The sequence below is a fragment of the Trichomycterus rosablanca genome, unplaced genomic scaffold (assembly GCF_030014385.1).
Source record: "Trichomycterus rosablanca isolate fTriRos1 unplaced genomic scaffold, fTriRos1.hap1 scaffold_138, whole genome shotgun sequence".
In the NCBI taxonomy this organism is placed as follows: domain Eukaryota; kingdom Metazoa; phylum Chordata; class Actinopteri; order Siluriformes; family Trichomycteridae; genus Trichomycterus; species Trichomycterus rosablanca.
Window position 1 is genome coordinate 3,485 of NW_026946966.1, and position 22,603 is coordinate 26,087.

Genomic DNA, 22,603 nt, shown 5'->3' on the forward strand with positions numbered 1-22,603 from the left:
CCTACAACTCCTGGAAATCCAGCTATCTGCATAAACTGGGTTTGCTTCTGTTGGATGACACGGGGTGTTGTTGGAAAGTCAATAAAACGGGTGACAATGTGTTGCGCTGTAAGTGCCATAATTGTTTGCATGACAACTCGGCTAATTGTTGGTTGGGATGGTCCCAAATCATCAGCACTACACTGCTGCATTTTTCCTGTAGCAAGAAAACGAAGCATCAGCACTACTTTTAATTCAGCTGGGATGGCGTTGCTGCGTGTAGTTGATGGTGAGATGACATCTCTCACTAAGTCAGTGACAAATATGATTCCTGCTCTGTCCAGTCTATATCGTTTAATTAACTGAAAGTCATCAAACATTTCAAAGACATTCTTCCGCTCTTGGAAGGTTCGCACGCATCTCTGTCTTCTAAGTGCCATCTCTGCCCCCCGGTGGTGACTCTTAACAACTTAAGAGACCTCTGGAGCAGTCTTAACTTTTCAGGAGAGTAAGAGTGATTCTTAGACTTCAGAGTTTTGATAACTGCCACTTACACTTAACTCGGTGATTAGGAGCAAATCTAAGAATTTTTCAGCACTTAAGTCCAAAATTCCACGCTAAGAAGTTTGATACATACGGGCCCTGGTTTCTATTTGCTTTTCTAATATAAAATCTGTCAAGTCTAGCTGCACTTATTTTGTCCCCAGAGATTTTTATCCAAGTGTACTGTTTTGTATGTGGATTTTTTATCTCTCCATACATCTGTCAACTCCAGTTGCTTGTTATTTGATTCAGTACTATGGAGGACTGAATGAGGCTCTTCCGCATTTCTGTCCAAAATAAAATCTGTAGTGCAGTTCTAGTCTCCTCCCACAATCACAAAACTTTAATTAATAATATCTTTTAGGAAGTCCCTCAATGTATAAAACAAACTTATTCTCTCTCTCTCCCCCCCCCCCCCCCCCCCCATTGGGGGCATAGACATTTATAAAAGTAAACTCTGTGTTTCTTATTTTGGCTTTAACCATTAAGACTCTACCAATTTCTATTTCAACAACAAGTGTCTGGGATACTATTAACTTTTTTGAAAAAAGTATTGCCACTCCTGCACTCAGACTTGACCCATGGCTTAAGAAAGAACTCCCCTCCCACCACATTCTTATTTCACTTTCATTTAATTTATCACTATGGGTTTCTTGTAAAAAAAATTACATCCATGTGCTTTTGATTGATCATTTCCATTATTTGTGCTTTTTTGAGTCTATCCCTGCCTCCATTAATATTTAGTGATCCTATCTTTAACAATTCCATAGAAAAGGAAGGGGAGAAGGAAAAATGGAAAAAAAGAACGTATAGAAAAAGAGAAAAAAGACAGTACTGCAGGGAGCCCATATGTGCCATATATATATACAGTATATACTGTATATATATATATATATATATATATTTTTTTTTTTTTTTTTTTTTTTTTTTTTTTAATTCAAAATTTATTTACCGTAATTGTTTTTTAAAGGGGTTTTTCCCCTCCGCAATTTCGTAATCAATTTTCTAAGTCTGTACCTTTTTTGTTGACTTAGCTCGTCAAAAGTTGCAGTTTTTCTTATTTTTGCTACTGTTGCTAAAACATTTTTTGTATCTGGGAAGAAACTAGCCACTTCCACAGACTTACCAAAAGTCTCATCTAGGAAATAGTTAATTTCGTTAAGGGTATAGAGCTGCTGATCTCCACCAGTTTGAGATATCTCAGAGATATCAGAAAACGTATCATCATCTTTGTCATTGTTAAAAACACTATCCTGTGCAATTAGAGCAGCCAGCGATTCCCCTACCATCCCAGCATCCTCACTGACTCCACACATTTTGTGTTTTTCCACAGTTAATTCTTCATTTTCTACATTCTGTTCCATGTTACTTACTTCACCAGACAGTACCACCGTTTGTTCCCTCTCATGACTTAGCACAACACTATCTATGTCATCAATTTCGTTCATATTTTTAACATTTTCATGAACATCTTTATTGTCTGACACCTCAGGGCTTGTTTCGCATTTTATGCCGTGACGGAGTGAGAGTGGCTGGGCACCACTACTCAGGTGCGCCGCCATCCCCACCCCACCCGGGGATCAGCAGCTCTTACTCCAAACAAACAGGTAAAGTTTGAAATCAAACGGGAGGAATTGCGTTTGTTTATTAAATAATTGTTTTATTTATTATGTGCTTAAAAGAAGAAGTTCAAAGGATCTGAAAAAAAACAAAAAATAGATTTTAGAAAATTTTTGACAATCGCTCTCACACCACGCTCAAACAAGCACTCTACCCTGCGCCACACCGAAAAACTCCCAGCATGCAACACAAAGAGAGAGAGAGAGAGAGAGAGAGAGAGAGAACAGAACAGGATCAGATCAGTTTCACTTCTGACTTCTGCTGAACTAAAGGAGAAAGAGAGAGAGAGAGAGAGAGAGAGAGAGAGAGAGAGAGAGAGAGAGAGATGGAAAGGACAGCATACAGTTTTTTTCTTTTTATCACCTGGTCAGGGTCACGGTGGGTCCGTCTTTAATAGGTAAGACTGAATGTAATTCAGAAATACACGCTGGACAGAACGCTGATTTATTGGAGGAAATAATTTATCATTCAGTTTGATTTTAAATAAAACACAAACACATATTATTGTCATGCCTTATCCTGCAATTGTTTTCAATGCATTTTAATTTAAATCAATATTTGTTCATGCTACACTTCTGGAGAACTGGACATTTCAAAACTTTTAAGCCAAATTCTGGACTTTTATATAGTTTTGAAAGTTGATTAGCTCATTACATTATATCTTTTTTGTTAAGTTATACATGTAAATGTTACAGTAAAAGTCTAATATAGCCACATTTAGTAGTTTAGACCATTAGGTTTATAGTAGACGTACATAAAATTGACGTTATACACAGAATATTAAAAACAAAATGATGAAAAAGACAGATTACTGCAATAATTATTATTAAAGAAATTGTAAGTTGTAGCAATCAGCTATTGTGAAAATGAACATCCATGCACCTTCATATATTCAGTGAGTTTATTTATTTATTATTTAATGTTATAAGATTTTGAGGCTTGTTGATCCTGGTCATCCGTGTTCTACACTTCTCATACAGCTGTGTGGATCAACAAGGGCGGCACCTCAGTGGAGTTCCTCTAACCAGTCACACACAGATATCCACAATTCATCATTCTGGTAACAAAAAAAGGGATGGTGGAGAAAAACAGCTGCAATAATCATTAAAATTTGAGTACTACACTGAAACACAAATTCTTTCCAAGTGTATGTAAACTTTGAGATGGAACGTTTCCTGATTGGATGGCGCCACCATCGTCCCTCCTTGTCGAGCCGAAACTGCGTTCTAGCCTCCACTTCGAAATGCTCAGTCAAATCAGCCCCCATGTTGTTTGTGAAGATGTGCTTATACTAAACATTACTACGGTAAAAGCGTCTCGCTTATATATAAATATATCAGTTAAAAAATAAATACATAAATAAACTGTAATAAATTTCTTGCTACAAATTGTATTTGGAATACCATTTCAGGCTTTGAAAAAAAGGGTTGGTAATAACTGGACATTATGATTTAACTTTAAATTTAAAGTCAACTTAAATGTCATCTAAGCTCATTTCCATTTGAATTTAGATTGTTATTTAATGGAATAATCTTGATTACATAAATTGTTATTAATATTAAAAGGAATCTACTTGTTTTTACAATGAATTAAAAATATGACCGCTTACCTCTTGATGAGGTGACATGAAATGAAATAATGACATGAACTTTTCATGATATTCTGATTACCTGAAGTGCACTAGTGTACTGCACATCTTGTCTTATTTGTATCTTAATGTATGTTTCTAATATATATATATATATATATAATATATGTATATAATAAGACCTTTTCTCGTCCAGACAGCTATTAAGAAGGACTAGACATTTATGACTCGGGTAATGTTTGTAAATCCAATTTCCAACGACAGCAACACGAGTTCCTTAAGTTTTCCACAAACAGAATTTATTTTAACTTTCTTCTTACATTGACTTATCCGTTAATCCAAGTTTCTTATAAAAACTCACTATGTTCGCAATTGGCGTATAACAAACAAAACTACGATCATAAATCTGTTGCTCCACGTCCTCTTTCTTTCCGTATATTTGATAAATATCGTCGGTATATAGAGTCAGTACAATTCTGCCCCCCGCAGGCTCCACCGAAGAGGACTAATGAATACACTGATTACCAGGAAAAATCATCAATAGCTGAAATACCAAGTCACCTCAAATAAGTATTCTTTAACCAAACAGAAAATATTTATGACAATAAACATAGATCATTACAATTAGTGCAATATGGATCTTACAATATATATATAAAAAGGTTCACAGGTTTAGCCATAGTTGTTTGCGTTTGCGATAAGGTTCGTTTGGCCCCGGAAATGACGCGTGAGGAAAAACATTATTCTGGCAAAAGTTATAGAGGACCTGAAGAAGAGTAAAGCCCAATGTTCCCTTCCTTCTGGACCTGAAGATGTGGAGTGTGATTACTGTACAGAGAGAAAATCCAAAGCAGTAAAATCCTGTCTGATGTGTTTGGCCTCTTTCTGTGAAACTCACCTTCAGCCTCATTATCAAATTCCTGCTTATAAGAATCACAAGCTGGTGACAAGCTGGTGACAAACTAATAATGCGTTGGACAGTTCTTAATCCGATTTAAGTAGTTTCAGCTTCTCCTTAGATGTTTTCTCTGCTTAATGCATGCCAATAATTTGACCCTTCTGAAACAGATAAACATCTTTTCACATTCTGGTGGTTCTAGCCTATAATTTTGGATTGGAAGGGGCGGCAACAAATATCAGAACAACCAAAAGCCAATGCATACTGGAGCAGGTTGTACCCGGATTTAGATGTTAAAAGCATTTGGAAAAACACATACCAAAACTATAAAAACTTACAGCTGCAAAATTTAGATTTTTTACTAAAACACAATAAAATTTTTAACGAATTAAGATTATATAAAATAAACTTGTCAGAAACCCCAACATGCAAAATATGTTTTAAAGAGGATGAAGGTCTAAAGCATATGTTTTTTTATTGTGACGAACTAAAATGTTTCATTACAAAGTTAAAAATAATAACAACAAATTTTTTAGAGGACATAAAAGAGGAACAACCTGCATGGGAAACCCTAGTACTGTTTGGATATGAGACTAAATCAGATAAAAAATTTGTTTTAAACCTTATTTTGTCAGTGGCAAGATACTCAATATATGTACGTAAAATAATAACTAAACAAAGAGGAGCTGTTGTACCAATGTGTCAGATATTTAAGCAAAAACTTCAAAACACTTTTAAAGACTTATACTATTATTTTTATAATGAATCAAAATTAATTGATTTTGAAGAATTGGTATTGGTTAATCCCTTTATTATTTTCAATGGTAAAGAATGTAATGTGGTTTTACCGGATTGTCATGAAGAACACGATATACTGTAAAATATGAATATGTAAGGAAATGAATTTTTTTTAGAATTTTTTTTTTTTTCATGGTTATTGTAACAAAGCCCTTTTAAATGTATTAATATTTAATGTATTGAAATGTAATGATGAAAATGTAATAAAAAAAAAAAAAAAAAAAAAAAAAAAAAAGGTTGGGCTCAGTCAGTACCTAGATGGGAGACCGCCTGGGAATACTGAGTGCTGTAAGCTTTTCATTTTTTCTTAAGCCCCAAGAAAAAAAAAAAAAAAAACACCCGATCTCGGAAGCTAAGCAGGGTTGGGCCTGGTTAGTACTTGGATGGGAGACCGCCTGGGGGTACCAGGTGCTGTAAACTTTTATCCACACACACCCACCTTCACTCCAAACCTCCTGTTACACACTGACCCAGCGGCTTTTTCTTCATCAAAGCTACACAATGAGACAAAAATCAGCTGATACTTTCATTCTTACTACAGTAAAACACTTATTTTGTTCAACAGAAAATATGATGCTGATGTAATGACAAAACCTGCAACAAAGGTGAAGTTACAAAAGTTTAGAGTATTTTTAGTTTAGAGTATTTTTGGAATGTTACATGTTGAAATATGTGATGCATGTAACATGAGAGCAAGTTGGGGGTGTTAACGTGCGTGCTAGTTTAGAATTAGTTCACTTAAGGTGTGTTTTCAAGTTATATTGGGACGGTACCCGTCATGTGACTGTTATGTAAAGTACATAAGTATAACCTGTTCTGTTCGAGTGCGGATCTGTTCCGTGTCTGTGTTTGTAGTTTTGTTGATAATTGAAGTTGATGAACGCAGGTGAGTTTATACATTTCCACACTTCTGTACATTACTGTGTATTGTTACTTTATGTAGTTCAGATTGTTGATTTGATTTAAATACACTTGTTTTGAACATGACACTCACAAACTAAACCAGGGAGTCTGAGCTGCTCTAAATAACTTGCTGTGTTTACTGGTGTTTCTGTGTAGAAAAATGGCCGATTCAAAAAATTCAGTAACTCGGGGTGAGTTCAGCTGTTCAGTCTGTCTGGAAACACTGAAGGTTCCAGTAACTATTCTATGTGGACACAGTTTCTGTATGGTGTGTATTAATAACTGCTGGGATCAGGAGGATGATAAGGGAACATACAGCTGTCCACAGTGTAGACAAACTTTCACTCCAAGACCTGTTGTAAGGAAAAACATTATTCTGGCAAACGTTGTAGAGAACCTGAAGAAGAGAGAATTGCAGGGTTCCCTTCCTTTTGGACCTGACAATGTGGATTGTGATTACTGTAAAGAGAGAAATTCTAAAGCTGTTAAATCCTTTCTGGTGTGTTTGGCCTCTTTCTGTGAAAGTCACCTTCAGCCTCACTATGAATCTCCTGCTTTTAAAAATCCAAAAAGACGACTCCAAGATCAGATCTGCTCTCAACATAATAAACTGCTGGAGGTTTATTGTCATACTGATCAGCAGTGTATCTGCACTTTGTGTATGCTAGACAATCATAAAGGACATGATACAATATCAGCTGCAGCAGAAAGAACTGAGAAACAGGTAAAAATATTATGCAGTAACAACTCATTAGCATTTACACTGATGTTGTTTATGTGGTGCTCATACACAGTACAAGTAAATCCTGAATTATTTTACTTTGTTATTGTTTTACTCCAGAGAAAATTTAAGAAGCAAATCCAGAACAGAGAGAAAGAACTTTGTGAGCTGATAAACGCTGTGAAGTCTCACAAGGTAAGTTTTATAAACAAAAAGCTCTCAGGATAAGTCCGACTCTCCTCCATAAAACCAATCTCCATTAAAAATTAGATATTTTATATCTCAGGTAACTTTGTAAATGATGGAGCATTTTTGTTCATGAATTAAAAAAAATCTTCAAATTCTCCCTGGTTAGTTGGCGATAGATGCTGTACAACAATTTTGAGGTTGTGCTTATAATTATAAGGTTAATAACATCAGATTTGGATCAAGATGCTTAAACATAAAATACTGTATAAGATTTCTGGTAAAGACTTGAGAAGATCACTAAATTGAATTTCCCAGTCCTGTCCAGGTTGCTGTTTTCTGATACTCAAAAGAATTTCTGTAACAGTATGCTACCACCAGCACATTTTACAGTATATATGGTGTTTTAGGGTTTATTAGGTTTAATCCACACATATCATTTTGAATTAAGGACATACAGGATCAGGTGTGTTGTATCAAAAATATGTGAGGAAATAAAACATGCTGATAAATGAAGTAAAAACTAAAATGATGATGAACACTGAAGAAGTGCTGAAGTTTAAGGTATAAGGTAGAACACTGGAACTTTTTCTTATATTTGGGAAGTAGAGTATCAAATACTGCATCATGTGGACAAATCAAGCCATTTAGCACCATCACCAAGCTATGAGTGATGAAAGTCTTAGTCTGGCCAGTGGCTACATATGAATGTGAAGGATGTACAAATATCTGAGAGAGAAACATTTCCTCTTTCTGAATCTTTTAACAGTGTTCTGCACAGACAGCAGTGAAAAACATTGAGAGGATCTGTACTAAACTAATCAACTCAATTAACAGAAGATGCTGTGAGCTAAAAGATCTGATCAGAGATCGAGAGACAGCAGAAGTAAGTCGAGCTGAAAATATCCTGAAACAGGTGAAGCAGCAGATTGTAGAGCTGAAGAGGAAAGGTGCTGAACTGGAACAGCTTTCACACACAGCGGATCCCGTCCATTTCCTCCAGGTAACAGCACTAAACATAATTATATTATTGCTGCACCAGTCCAAGTAATAAATTACAGCGGTACCTTGTAACTTGACGTCCCCTAAACTCAAAATCTTTGAAACTTGATGCTTCATGTCTGTCGTCCATCATTTGTGATTCATCATCATCTTGTTGTTTCTCTGTGAACATTATCTGTCTGGATGTAGAATTTTCAGTCTCTCTCGGCTCCTGCTGGATCTGCAGAATCAGCCGCTATCACAATCAGTCCTTTCCTCTCATTTGATGATGTTACAAAGTCTGTATCTCAGCTGATAGAGAAAGTAGAAGAATTCTGGAAAGAGCAGTGTGAGAAGATACCAGATGAAGGTGAGTTCAAGCCCTCAGTGTAACATTGTCTCCAAAATGCTTTGGTACTCAAACATCAAACAAAACAATCAAATCCACCAACATGAACATTTTACATCTAACATCATCATTCATTTACTCATTAACCCAGTACTTGTCATGGTCACAGTGAGTCCAGGGCTGAATGAAATACACTCACACTTGGTCATTTACTCAGATTTAAGGTCACTTTAGACAAACACTTGAAGAACATGCCAAACATCTTACTGGCTATACATGTGACCGTTTCTGGTGTAACTATGTATTTACTGTGATTAGTGATTGTACTGTTATTCTTTCTGCAGTGAAGAAAGTCCGGATTACTTCACCTCCTGAACCTGAAATCAGAGAAGATTTTCTACAATGTAAGTTTCTCACAAGCACACAAACATACACAGTGCAGTAAAAAAGTATTTGCACCCCCCCCCCCCAGTTATCTGTATTTTTACATATTTGTCACACTTCAGAGGTCATGAAGTTAAAACAAGTAAAACAATCATTTAAACTGCTGTCTGTATATTTTTGATCCAGGAAATTTTCTCAATCATTTAGTCACAGAAACCACTGAAACACACACACACGCTAACATATACCAACACTCATTTACACAGACACACAAATACTCACACACATACTTACACACTCTTACACACATTCACACATTAACAGACACACACACAATTCAAAGAGCTTCATTGGTTTGTTTGTTGTTAGATTGTTTGTTGCTGGTGTGTGTCTGTGTACTGTATGTGAATGAGTCGTGTTTGTGAGATGTCTCTGTATGTACATGTAGTGTTTGTTGAGTGTTGATGTATGTTTGTGTAGTGTTCAGTTTAGTGTGTTTGAGTAGATTTTGTGTGTATGTGTAGTGTCTGTGTGTATTTGTGCAGTGTTTGTGTAATGTACTGGTGCTGGTCATGAAATTAGAATATCATGAAAAAGTTGATTTATTTCAGTAATTCCATTCAAAAAGTGAAACTTGTATATTATATTCATTCATTACACACAGACTGATATATTTCAAATGTTTATTTCTTTTAATGTTGATGATTATAACTGACAACTAATGAAAACCCCAAATTCAGTATCTCAGAAAATTAGAATATTACTTAAGACCAATACAAAAAAAGGATTTTTAGAAATGTTGGCCAACTGAAAAGTATGAACATGAAAAGTATGAGCATGTACAGCACTCAATACTTAGTTGGGGCTCCTTTTGCCTGGATTACTGCAGCAATGCGGCGTGGCATGGAGTCCATCAGTCTGTGGCACTGCTCAGGTGTTATGAGAGCCCAGTTTGCTCTGATAGTGGCCTTCAGCTCTTCTGAATTGCTGGGTCTGGCGTATCGCATCTTCCTCTTCACAATACCCCATAGATTTTCTATGGGGTTAAGGTCAGGCGAGTTTGCTGGCCAATTAAGAACAGGGATACCATGGTCCTTAAACCAGGTACTGGTAGCTTTGGCACTGTGTGCAGGTGCCAAGTCCTGTTGGAAAATGAAATCTGCATTTCCATAAAATTGGTCAGCAGCAGGAAGCATGAAGTGCTCTAAAACTTCCTGGTAGACGGCTGCGTTGACCTTGGACCTCAGAAAACACAGTGGACCAACACCAGCAGATGACATGGCACTCCAAACCATCACTGACTGTGGAAACTTTACGCTGGACCTCAAGCAACGTGGATTCTGTGCCTCTCCTCTATTCCTCCAGACTCTGGGACCTTGATTTCCAAAGGTAATGCAAAATTTACTTTCATCAGAGAACATAACTTTGGACCACTCAGCAGTCCTTTTTGTCTTTAGCCCAGGCGAGACGCTTCTGACACTGTCTCTTGTTCAAGAGTGGCTTGACACAAGGAATGCGACAGCTGAAACCCTTGTCTGTGCGTGGTGGTTCTTGAAGCACTGACTCCAGCTGCAGTCCACTCTTTGTGAATCTCCCACACATTTTTGAATGGGTTTTGTTTCACAATCCTCTCCAGGGTGCAGTTATCCCTATTGCTTGTACACTTTTTTCTACCACATCTTTTCCTTCCCTTCGCCTCTCTATTAATGTGCTTGGACACAGAGCTCTGTGAACAGCCAGCCTCTTTAGCAATGACCTTTTGTGTCTTGCCCTCCTTGTGCAAGGTGTCAATGGTCGTCTTTTGAACAACTGTCAAGTCAGCAGTCTTCCCCATGATTGTGTAGCCTACAGAACTAGACTGAGAGACCATTTAAAGGCCTTTGCAGGTGTTTTGAGTTAATTAGCTGATTAGAGTGTGGCACCAGGTGTCTTCAATATTGTACCTTGTCACAATATTCTAATTTTCTGAGATACTGAATTTCGGGTTTTCATTAGTTGTCAGTTATAATCATCAACATTAAAAGAAATAAACATTTGAAATATATCAGTCTGTGCGTAATGTAGCGGAAACGTGATAGAAAGGATTATTACTGGATTAAAACTGGACGTTTATCTCGTTTCTCTGCATATTGAGATCTCCAGCGACAGTTTATCTTCAAAGACTGTTTATGACGTTCCCCTGTTGGAATGTCTCCAAGTTTACAACCCCACAGAGGGAACCCTAAAACCTTTCGGCATGGACATGTTAATCCCCCAAGGGACATTTATGATTGGTCAGAGCTCTAAAGTTGCCAAGGTAATTTGTGGGCTTCACCAGATCTGGACATTAAGTTGAGCTTTTGGTGCCGGCAAGACCAGCCAGATGCCACCATTAAACTCCAATTGTTTACATTTAAGGATGGTAAAGACTTGAAAAATGTGTATTCCATTCAGGGACAGGCATTGTAAAGGATAGAAACCTGGTTTTTAACCCCCACACTGGCTGCACCTAATCCACTTTTACGACCCCAGAGACAGTATGTGTCCTGACACACACCCACACACCTACTCTGGAATTCAGGGACTAGGACAATATGGAAAATGAACTAAAACAAGTTAATTCTAACCAAAGGACCTTTAACAATTACCTTGTGTAGTTTTGTTTATGTTTCTATTTACTCTTTATCCCCTAGAAGTGCTAAGGACTGCTATCATATATGAAGATGTGAACATCTGTTTTGTATCTGTTTTAATTTCCATATGTATTGCTCTCTGTATGTTGTACTTGTGTGATCCATGAATGACTGTTTAGATTTTCTTTTATAATCTTAGTTACTATTAAGAGTTGATTTGGAAGAACTTCCACAAAGATTTAACTCTTACAAAACTTAATTTGTGAACGAACTTAATCAACTCATGTATTGTTGTATCTTAGCGCCACCTGCTGGTTGTCAGTAGTTAAAAGTACATGGTGGGAGGAGACCTGTCGCCACATGACCTCAAAAGAGAAGTTTAAACTGATTGGCTGTGCCTTAGATAACTCCGCCCTTCGTCGAGTGGTTTAAAAAACCCAAGGTGGGCTTTCAGTTCAGAGTTTGGAGGTGGCAGAACTGCAGTTGAAGAGCAAGATGGAGTGAGTTCCAGTTTGTTCTAGAAGGCCACAAGGCCTTTGAACAAAAGGGAACACATGGTAGCAAGCCTGCTAACCATTAGCATTCGCAAGTTTGGGTTAAACAAAAGTTCGCGTTTGGACAAACAAAGTCCTTATTTGACTGCGTGTAGGAATCCAACTTTTTAAGGGAATAGCACAACACGTGGTGACCGGAGAATCCGGACCTGTTGAGAGACAAAGCGAGGAAAGGTGCATCAGTTGGCCAGAAAGAACACCCCCTGTACGCGTGTGTGTTTGAGATTCTTTGGTGAAGAGACGGACATCATTCTACATCAGAGACGGCCATCATTCTACGGACCAAAAAGCCCGAAATAGAGTCAACAAGGACCACAGCTAGGTGATCTAAAACCTGGGCCTCTCTCGCTTCTACCTCCTACTGCTGACGTCTCCAGGTAACACGGTTTATGTGCTCTTGTTAAAAGGTTGGTTTCACTGCAAATATTTTATTCGTTTCACTATTTTCGTATATTCTTTAATTAGATCTTAGAAGGGTTTCCTTCCATCATTCCATCGTAAATCTCAACCTGATTTCACATAATAGTCCATCTAACAATGTATGCATGAATCTTAGACCATTTAAGTAATAAGCATTGTATTCGTAGTGTTCTTGTTCGATTAATAAACCTTATAATTGTATGTAACTTGGCACGGTGTTTTTAATTACTTGATGCGAGAAATAGTCCCTTTTAAGTACTTACATTAGAGAAAAAAAGACTGATTCGTCCAAAACTGAGGTTTCCCAGGGATCAACCTTTAAATCCAAAATCGCTGGTGGTGCTCCGTTCTAAAGGCTATTAATTATATAATTAATTAATCGATTATTATTTTATCCCAAATAACAATATAGTAATGAATGAATATAATATACAAGTTTCACTTTTTGAATGGAATTACTGAAATAAATCAACTTTTTCATGATATTCTAATTTTATGACCAGTACCAGTATGTGTGTGTTTGTGTGTATGTGTAGGGTTTGTATGTGTTTGTGAAGCGTTTGTGTGTTTGTGTAATGTATGTGTGTGATTGTAGTGTCTGTGTGTACGTGTAGGGTTTGTGTACTGTTTGTGTAGTATTCATGTGTGCTTGAGTAGTGTCTGTGTGTTTGTGCAGTATTTGTGTAATGTATGTGTGTGTTTGTGTAGTGTTTGTAGTGTTTATGTATGTTTGTGTAGTGTTCATGTGTTTGTGTAGCACTCGTGTGTGTATGTGTAGTGTTTGTATGATTGTGTAGTGTCTGTGTATGTGTTGTGTCTTTATATGTCTCTGCAGTGTCTGTGTGTTTGGTGTTGAATAATGTTGTACTGTATTTGTGGTTGTGCTGTGTTTTTGTGTATTTGTGTTTTGTCACACTCACACTCTCACATGCACACAATTAAACACACACACACACTCTCTCTCTCTCTTCTATGTTAATTGGTTTATTTTGTGTTTCCTCTTCAGATTTTTGTCAGTTCACACTGGATCCAAACACAGTAAATAAAAACCTCCGTCTGTCTGAGGAGAACAAAGTGGTCACCTGGAGTAAAACATTACAGTCGTATCCTGATCATCCAGATAGATTTAATATTTGGCCTCAGGTTCTGTGTAGAGAGAGTGTGAGTGGACGCTGTTACTGGGAGGTTGAGTGGAGTGCGGATGAGTGGGTTGATATAGCAGTGTCATATAAAAGCATCAGCAGGAAGGGAGGTGGTGATGAGTGTGTGTTTGGATGGAATGTTCAGTCCTGGAGTTTGTTCTGTTCTCCATCCAGCTTTTCATTCTGGCACAATAACAAAAAGACTGTAATTCCCATAATGCTGAGTTCCTCTAGAATAGGAGTGTATGTGGATTATGAAGCAGGAACTCTGTCCTTCTACAGCATCTCTGATACAATGAAGCTCCTCCACAGAGTTCAGACCACGTTCACTCGGCTCCTCTACCCGGGGTTTTATCTTAATATAGGATCAATGAAACTGTCAGATTTAACAAATTAAATGTAAAATTTACATGAAAGTGTAACATTAAACTGTTTGAGTGATTTTAGAATCTGTGAGGCAGTGATACATTTATGAAGATTTTCTTTTTCAATTTATTAACCACCATTTATTCAGTGCTGTGAAAAAGTATTTACCCCCTTTCCTGATTTCTTCTTTTCTTAAATATTTATCATATAAATGGATTCAGATATTAAAACTAAATTAAATAAAAGACAAACTGAATATTTTAAAACATAAAAGAGAACATTTGTATGCATTACAAAATGGTAAATGTGATCATTTCCACCTTAAACTTCTTTCTTCCCAAGTCTATTTTAGGAAAAATCTTATTATAAAAATGAGCATTTTCCTTTTGAACCACAGGTTGGTCATTTCAGCAGTAGCGAGCGCTTATGAGCAGTAATAACTGAGAGACGTTTGGTGTTCCTAGGCTGTTTAGTACATTAAGAGACATTAGGTGTTTTAGAGTCTCCTGAAGAAGCTGATTCTCACCTGATTTCTCCTGAGCTGTAAAACACAAGTTTAAAAGTGAAACCAGCACATGGTGAGGAATAATACAGCAGAACTTAGATATGTGTGGATGGTTTCAGAGGGGATTTGATTCTGTCACAGAAATAGTTATTTGTATTGTGGTACGTTTGTTCAGCCTTCATCAGTTTATTTCTGTTTATTCAGCCTACAGCAGTTTAGACCCGCCCACTTATCCACCAATTTGCCTCCAGGATGAGCCTGTATAGAGAGAGAGATTAGATTTTTTTAAATTACATTTTATTACAATGTGCAAATTTACAAATTACTTTTTAACAAACAATTTTTGTACAGTAAACAAATATAACAGTAACATTCAAAATTAAAGTGCATAATGCTTTTCTACAACACCATGTTTTGGTCTTGCTCAAGGGCCCAACAGTGGCAACCTGGCTGATGCAGGGCTTGAACCAGCAACCTTCTGATTACTAGTCCTGTACCTTAACCACTGTGCTACCACTGCCCTCAGTTTATAAAAACGATAATGTATCAATATTTTACACTTAACCAGAACATAAAATAAAACTACTGCATCATGTCCAGGTTGTTTTTCTATCTTGTTCTTCCTGCTGCTATAAATGTTCATGTTGGCTTGATCTAGAATAAAATTCAGTGGAATCAGTAAAATCTGTATGATGTGGTAATATGTAGAGATGGGACGATCGATCGGCTATGAATCGGTATCGGCCGATTTTTAATCAAAATATGCTATCGGCGATCGGCGATATTTCCTAAAAGTAGCCGATTCGATCGTGTGATATATAAAGACAATGTTAAGTTAACAGCTCAGTGGATTGATCCAGACTTTGAGCTACGACGCGCCAACCATCACATCACCATTCATCAACCATCGTACAGAAACCACAGTGAAAGCTCTTCATGACCTAAAAAAAACATCATTAACGTTGTGCATCGTACATACGATGTAATTTTGCTGATTGTAATATTTACTTTAAAAAGATAATTCAACCCGGTCACATCTGAGTCGATTCTATCAGCACGTTATATAAACTCCTGGTTCACTTTGGTAAATCGTAAGTGGTTCTTACTTGTGATGTAGATGAGAACAGAAAACGTTACAGAGCCAATCAGAGGCAAAAGTTTATTCATTACCAAATTCGTTAGTTCAGGATCATCTGCTAAACTTTTAGGGTAATCAGAACTTGTAGCTCCACAGACGGAACGAGTCTGACTCGGTGACCGCTCTGTGGTAATAGCGGTTTAATTAAGCTTTTTAATGAAGCTTTTTAATGTAAGAAAGTCACACAAAATGTTCTGTAGTAGCTGGTGTTTATTTAAAACCACAGCATTTATTAATAACAGTAAAAACGGAGAGAGAAACTTACGCGTCACATTCGACTCCTGAATCAGAATCATTTAAAGCGACACTGTGAACAAAGCGTTTTTTTTTAAAGAAACACACACACGCTGTTGCTTTCGGTTTATCTTCACTGTGAGGCTCTTTTTAAGGTTTTTTTAGACTAAACTGGATAACATTAAACCTGTGTGTGTGTGTGTGTGGTCAGTTAGACTAATAAGATATGTCTCCTGTGGGTGAAAAAAATAATTGTTTGGTTACTTTATTATTTACTGCTGATTTTGCGCTAAAAATTGCATGTCAACGCCCCTCGAAATCGACTATCGTCCGATTGCCCTGAAAGGAGATCGGAGATCGCAATCGGTGCCAAAAACCCCGATCGTCCCATCTCTAGTAATATGAGATCTTCTAACCTTGTTGGAAAAAAAGTATTATTATTTTATATTACTTTTTTGCAATTCTCCAAAAGTACCACATGAGGGCGACATGTGCAGTACAGTATAAATGAGCCTCATAAAGTCAGTAGAAAAGTAAGTATTCTTCAAGTGTCTGGTGGGGTGATTTAAAAATAAATTAATTTGCTTATTTTATTAGAGATCTAAAATTGGTCTATAACACTTCCTTTAGTTTTTTAATGGAATTTTAAAATGTGCATAATTTTACCATGTTATGTCCTTATGTTGTCAAAATATAAACAAAAGTATTTATAACAAGTAGATAAGAAAATGGTTTTTAAAAATACAGAGATTTTATTGAAATTTGTGTTTTAATAACAGAGAAGGTCTGAATGTCCACATTTTTAGATCTACATATAGGTTGTATGCATAGGTTTCTATGCATCAGAATAATGCTTGTATATTAAACTGTAAAGAGATTATTTACCTTCTTCAACGCTTCACAACTGTATTACCGTAAAACAGGGTTTAGACGTGCAGTAAAAGTGACAATAATGTGACCGCGGTAGGACCCGGGTTGTTAGCTCTGGGTGGGATTTTTCATCTTTAGACCTAAATATACTACAAAATAACAAAAACACCACAGTCCTTCTAAATTTTGTATCTGGGACAGCAAAACTGGCAATATGGAAAACCAGAAAGAACAAAATGCTAGAACAAGGGTTTTAGCACTTAATTAAAAAAAAAACTGTGGGTGGATAGAATATGTAATCGTTTTTAAACAGATCATGGGCATTACAATTGCCCATCACCCAACGCTTACTTCAGAACACCTACATGACCATGTACATGTGGACAAAAACAACATCTGGATGTTAGCATACGATCTGGGAGGAGCCGTACAAAGCCCCGGGTTAATGACACCTTATCCTTAAGACATAAACCATAGGCCTAGGAGTACAGTGCAACCCAAGAGAGGCAGATCAAATAGAGCCACTCCCAGTAATGCAGGACACAGTAGAGCCACATCCAGCAACTCAGCGTCCACCAAACCCCAGCGTCCCACTGCAGCATCGACCAGATCCCAGCATCTCACTGCAGCACCGACCAGATCCGACCCAATGAAGTGCTGATGCATTTTTAAATAAATTATAAGATAAGATATACTTTATTTGTCACATATACAGGTGTACAGTACAATGAAATTCTTTCTTCGCATATCCCGGCTTGTTTTGGAAGCTGGGGTCAGCCATCGTACGGCACCCCTGGAGCAGATAGGGTTAAGGGCCTTGCTTAAGGACCAAACAGTGGCTGCATAGCAGAGCCTGGATTTGAACCGCCAATCTTCCGGTTGATAGCCCAAAGCTCTACCTACTAGGCTACCACTGTCCCAGTATGCTGTCATTTTAAATTCACCGGCTAATTCCATGAAATTGCGACTGAAAAGTAAATGATGTAAATACAAGTTAGTTCAGCGGTACCATGTGTTTGTTCAAACCAAGTACGAGTAAAAAAGAAAAGTGGATCTCGAGCATATAAAATTTAACCCCGAATGGACATACAAGTATTTTCTCATGTCTGGTGTGCTTGCGACCACATTAATCAGTTGGTGTCCACTGACCATTAAGACATTTCTTTTAACTACCTGATTTTATGTAACTGTATTTAGTGCTGGGCGATTTTCACGATTAATTCGGTTAATTCGCATGAACGTTTTCACCCGATGTTAGAAATGTGACAATCGCGATTGTTTACATACTTTATAATTTAATTAAAATACCAACATGTCACCAGACGCTCGCGGAATATAAATCAGGGAAAGTTTTATATCAAAAGGGCAAAAACAGTGTACAAAGTCAAGTAATGTCCAAAATCAGAGGATAAACAGACAGGCAGCAAACGGAAGACAACAAGGATTATACACGGTAATGGTTAGATTTAGAAATAAGGACGCAAACACGATCAGCAAAACTTCACAACGAGACACACAAACAGAAAAGTTTAAATAAGATGTGCATGGAACCGAACACAGCTGAACTGAATCAAAACTCCGGAGCCGATGGGCGCGATCAGGATTGGCTGACCCGGGACATGTGATAGTCACGTGAGAATCCGTGGGAGCATGGGAATTGTAGCACATATTGTTAGAAGCAGCCTGTGCCTCCTCCATCCACCCCCCAGTCACAAGAGGACAAAATCAAAGCTGAGCTGACTGCTTACTCAATGTCCTCCAGTTTAGATACTGATACAGACTCACTTATATGGTGGAAACAGTAAACAGGCTCGTGTTCCTTTTTGTGAACTTTTTGTGGTTTTGCACTTTTCTTATGCTGCTTGTTGTTTGTTGTTTGTGAGCTTTTTATATAAAGAATATAGCTAGTTAAGATGTCTATTTTGTTTAAATTATTGTTAATTATTATTATATTGTTATTGTTATAAAGTTTGAGTTCCTTGAAAGGATAATTAGGTGGTGCTGTTACTATTTTTGCATTTCTGCAGTCTTTTAAATTAAAATTTTTCAATTGCATTATACAAAAACAAAAAAATTCACAATCGTGAATCGTTAATACATTTGAAAATAATTGAGATTTTCTTTTCACCCAGCCCTAACTGTATTACAAATTCACGTGGACAGGTCTGTAAAAATTTAATTTGTGGCCCTCTGGTTTAAGTGTTTATGTGAAATCGGCCCTTGGTAAAAAGAAGTTGTGCACCCCTGGTATAAGGACAATTTATCACCATATTTGTCAGAAACTAAAAGATATTCAACACATATTTGGCTAAAATTAAATAAAAACATAATTGAATGTGAAAATGACTTGTACATATGTGCAGTTTACACCCCCCCTCTATAGAGTCTCTGTACTATCAGGATTGTTTCTTTGAGAATCTTCAGCAGGAAATCAGACATTTTCAGGCCCAGGGGAATGTCATGCTTGTTGGAGATTTAAATGCCAGAACAGGCAATGAGAACGATACCATCGATTCTACTGGTAACAAATATATATTTAAACAAACCTCCATCAACTTCAGCACTATCTTCTCCCAAAGAAACAGTCCTGACCACGTCCTGAACAGGAATGGTAAAGAGCTAGTGCACCTCTGTCGATCCTCAGGTCTGTATATTCTTAATGGTAGGATCCGAGGGGACTCTTTAGGGAGGTTTACATACTGTTCAGGTCTTGGAGCTAGTGTAGTCGACTATGCGATCACTGACATGGACCCCTCCACTATTAGTGCGTTCACTGTCAGACCACAACTCCCACTTTCTGATCACTGTCAAATCAATGTTTACCTTAAACGACTCAGTCAGCATCAAACCATGAAATATGAGCCCTGCAAAACATCCCAGTTAAACCGAACATTCAGATGGAATCATGACAAATTTAAATCTGCTGTTGGTTCCTCAAAAATCACTAATAATTTTTTAATCAGAATCATTTGAATTAAACCAATCAGGGGTTAATAAAGCTGTTTCACAAATTAATGGAATATATTCCATTGATTACCAAATTTCACAGGAAGAATTGAATACCCAAATTAAAAAACTTAAATCCAGAAAAGCCTGTGAACCTGACAGCATCAGGACCGAGATGCTGAAGTGCAGCAGTCCTCAGCTGCAGCAGGCTCTGCTTGGGTTGTTCAATATCGTTCTCCAATCCGGCTGCTTTCCTGAGATCTGGAACAGGGGGCTTATTTCCCCAATCTATAAGAGTGGAGACAAATTCGACCCCAACAACTACCGAGGCATCTGTGTGAGCAGTAACCTGGGGAAGGTGTTCTGCTGTATCATTAACGCCCGGATACAGGCCTTCCTTACCGAGCACAGTGTCCTGAGTAATGGACAGATTGGCTTTTTACCAAATCATCGCACTACTGACCATATTTACACCCTACACACCCTAATCCACCAACATCTACACAAACAAAATCATGCTAAAGTTTTTGCATGTTTTATAGATTTTAGAAAAGCATTTGATTCAATCTGGCAAGAAGGATTATATTATAAAATTATCCAAAATGGTGTAGGGAGTAAAGTCTATGACATCATTAAATCAATGTATGTCAATAATAAATGTGGAGTAAAAATTGGCAATAAAATGACTGAGGTCTTCACTCAGGGGCGTGGTGTCAGGCAGGGTTGCAGCTTGTCTCCTACTCTATTTAATATCTATATCAATGATTTAGCGGTGTTATTGGAGCAATCTGCAAATCCCGGCCTGACACTAAATAAAACGGAAGTTAAATTTCTTCTCTATGCGGATGACCTGGTGCTGATGTCGCCCACAGAAAAGGGGCTTCAGCAGCATCTGGATCTGCTGGAGAAGTACTGTCAGACCTGGGCCCTGACAGTAAATCCTGATAAATATAAAATCATGATCTTCCAAAAGAAAGCCAGATCTCAGGAGAACAGGTACACTTTCAATCTAGGAGACACCGCCCTAGACCACACCCTTTCTTATGATTAACTGGGGCTCAAAATCAGCGCCTCAGGAGGCTTCGGTCTGGCAGTGGATGCACTGAAAGAGAAGGCCTGCAGAGCCCTCTATTCAATTAAAAACAAATTCATTAAGATTGACGTCCCAATTGGAATCTGGTTAAAGATCTTTGATAGTATAATCCTGCCCATTGCGCTATACGGTAGTGAAGTATGGAGTCCACTCAGTCATCATGACTACACTAGATGGGACAAGCATCCCGCTGAAGTCCTGCATGCAGAATTCTGCAGAATGATTTTACATGTACAAAGAAAAACCCCAACCAATGCATGCAGGGCTGAATTAGGCCGATACCAATTAGTCATTAATATTAAAAAAAGAGCCCTTAAATTCTGGATGCACCTAAAATCCAGTCCCACAACAAGCCTGCAGTTTCAGGCACTCCAATCCCAAGAGCTCTACCCTGAAAAGAGTCCCCTGTGTCAGCTGGTCCAGAGACTGCCCAACACTCTGACCCCTAACAACCCTAACTCTCTGACCAGCACTGCTTCCCAAACACCAATCAGGATCACCCAAATTATCAAACACCTCAAAAACACTTATCTGGAACATTGGAGAACCCAAACTCAATCCCAAAACAGACTGAACTGCTATCTGACCCTAAAACATGAATACAACCTGGCCACGTATCTCCTCACTGTCCGAGATACGAAGCAGAGACACATTCTCACCAAATACAGACTGAGTGACCACAGCCTGGCCATCGAGAGAGGCAGGTTAAAAAAGTCCTGGATCCCCAGAGAGGAGAGACTGTGTGGTCACTGCAGGACAGGTGAGGTAGAGACAGAGGTGCACTTCCTTCTAAACTGCCCAAAATACACAACAATTAGACACAAATATTTTGATCAGTTTGGAAGAGAGGTGAGCGGCTTCAGAACGCTGACAGACAGCGAGAAACTGGCCATTATATTAGGAGAGGGACCATCAGCCTCCACTGCAGCCAGATATGTACAGGAGTGTCACACACTCCGGGACAGTGAGTGAAACACCAGATCATCCCCCCACCCACCCCCCGCACACACACCACACACACACCACACACACAACACACACACACACACACATCACACACACACACAGTAATATTTTCTCTTTTTTTTGTGTGAATAATTGTCTAATTACATAATGAATATTTTATTACCATTTTTTTTCTATGTATATACTTGTTCTTTTTTTCAAATATTTATATATACTAATGTAAGCTTTGACAATACAAATATGTAAATTTGTCATGTCAATAAAGCAAATTGAATTGAATTGAGAAAGAGAGAGAGAGAGAGAGAGAGAGAGAGAGAGAGAGAGATAGATGATAGATAGAGAGAGAGAGATGATAGATAGAGAGAGAGAGATAGATGATAGAGAGAGAGAGAGAGAGAGAGATGATAGAGAGAGAGAGAGAGAGAGAGAGAGAGAGAGAGAGAGAGAGAGAGAGAGAGAGAGAGAGAGAGAGAGAGAGATAGATAGATGATGGATGGATAGATGATAGATAGATAGATAGATAGATAGATAGATAGATAGATAGATAGATAGATAGATAGATAGATAGATAGATAGATAGATAGATAGATAGATAGATAGATAGATAGATAGATAGATAGATAGATAGACAGACCGAGAGAGAGATAGTAAAGTATATAGTGGAACTCCTGAAAAATGCCCCTCATGGTTTTACCACCATTCAGTCTCCATGTTACAGTTTTCCATCTACATTAACAATAAAAAGATTGAAAGTACAGATCTGTATTAACAAAACATCTTGTGTATTAGCCAAGTACATACAGAACG

General features: G+C 37.7%; 1 protein-coding gene across 1 annotated transcript; it reads left to right on the forward strand.

Annotated features, from left to right (window-relative positions):
• The first annotated feature begins 6,479 nt into the window (after positions 1 to 6,479).
• Positions 6,480 to 14,075, forward strand: LOC134305439 (tripartite motif-containing protein 16-like). Its single transcript, XM_062990149.1, has 7 exons — positions 6,480 to 7,069; positions 7,124 to 7,128; positions 7,171 to 7,245; positions 8,006 to 8,239; positions 8,428 to 8,587; positions 8,911 to 8,970; positions 13,543 to 14,075. Exons 1-7 carry the CDS (start codon positions 6,490 to 6,492, stop codon positions 14,073 to 14,075), a joined length of 1,647 nt encoding a protein of 548 aa, XP_062846219.1. The 5' UTR covers positions 6,480 to 6,489.
• Positions 14,076 to 22,603: the final 8,528 nt, after the last annotated feature.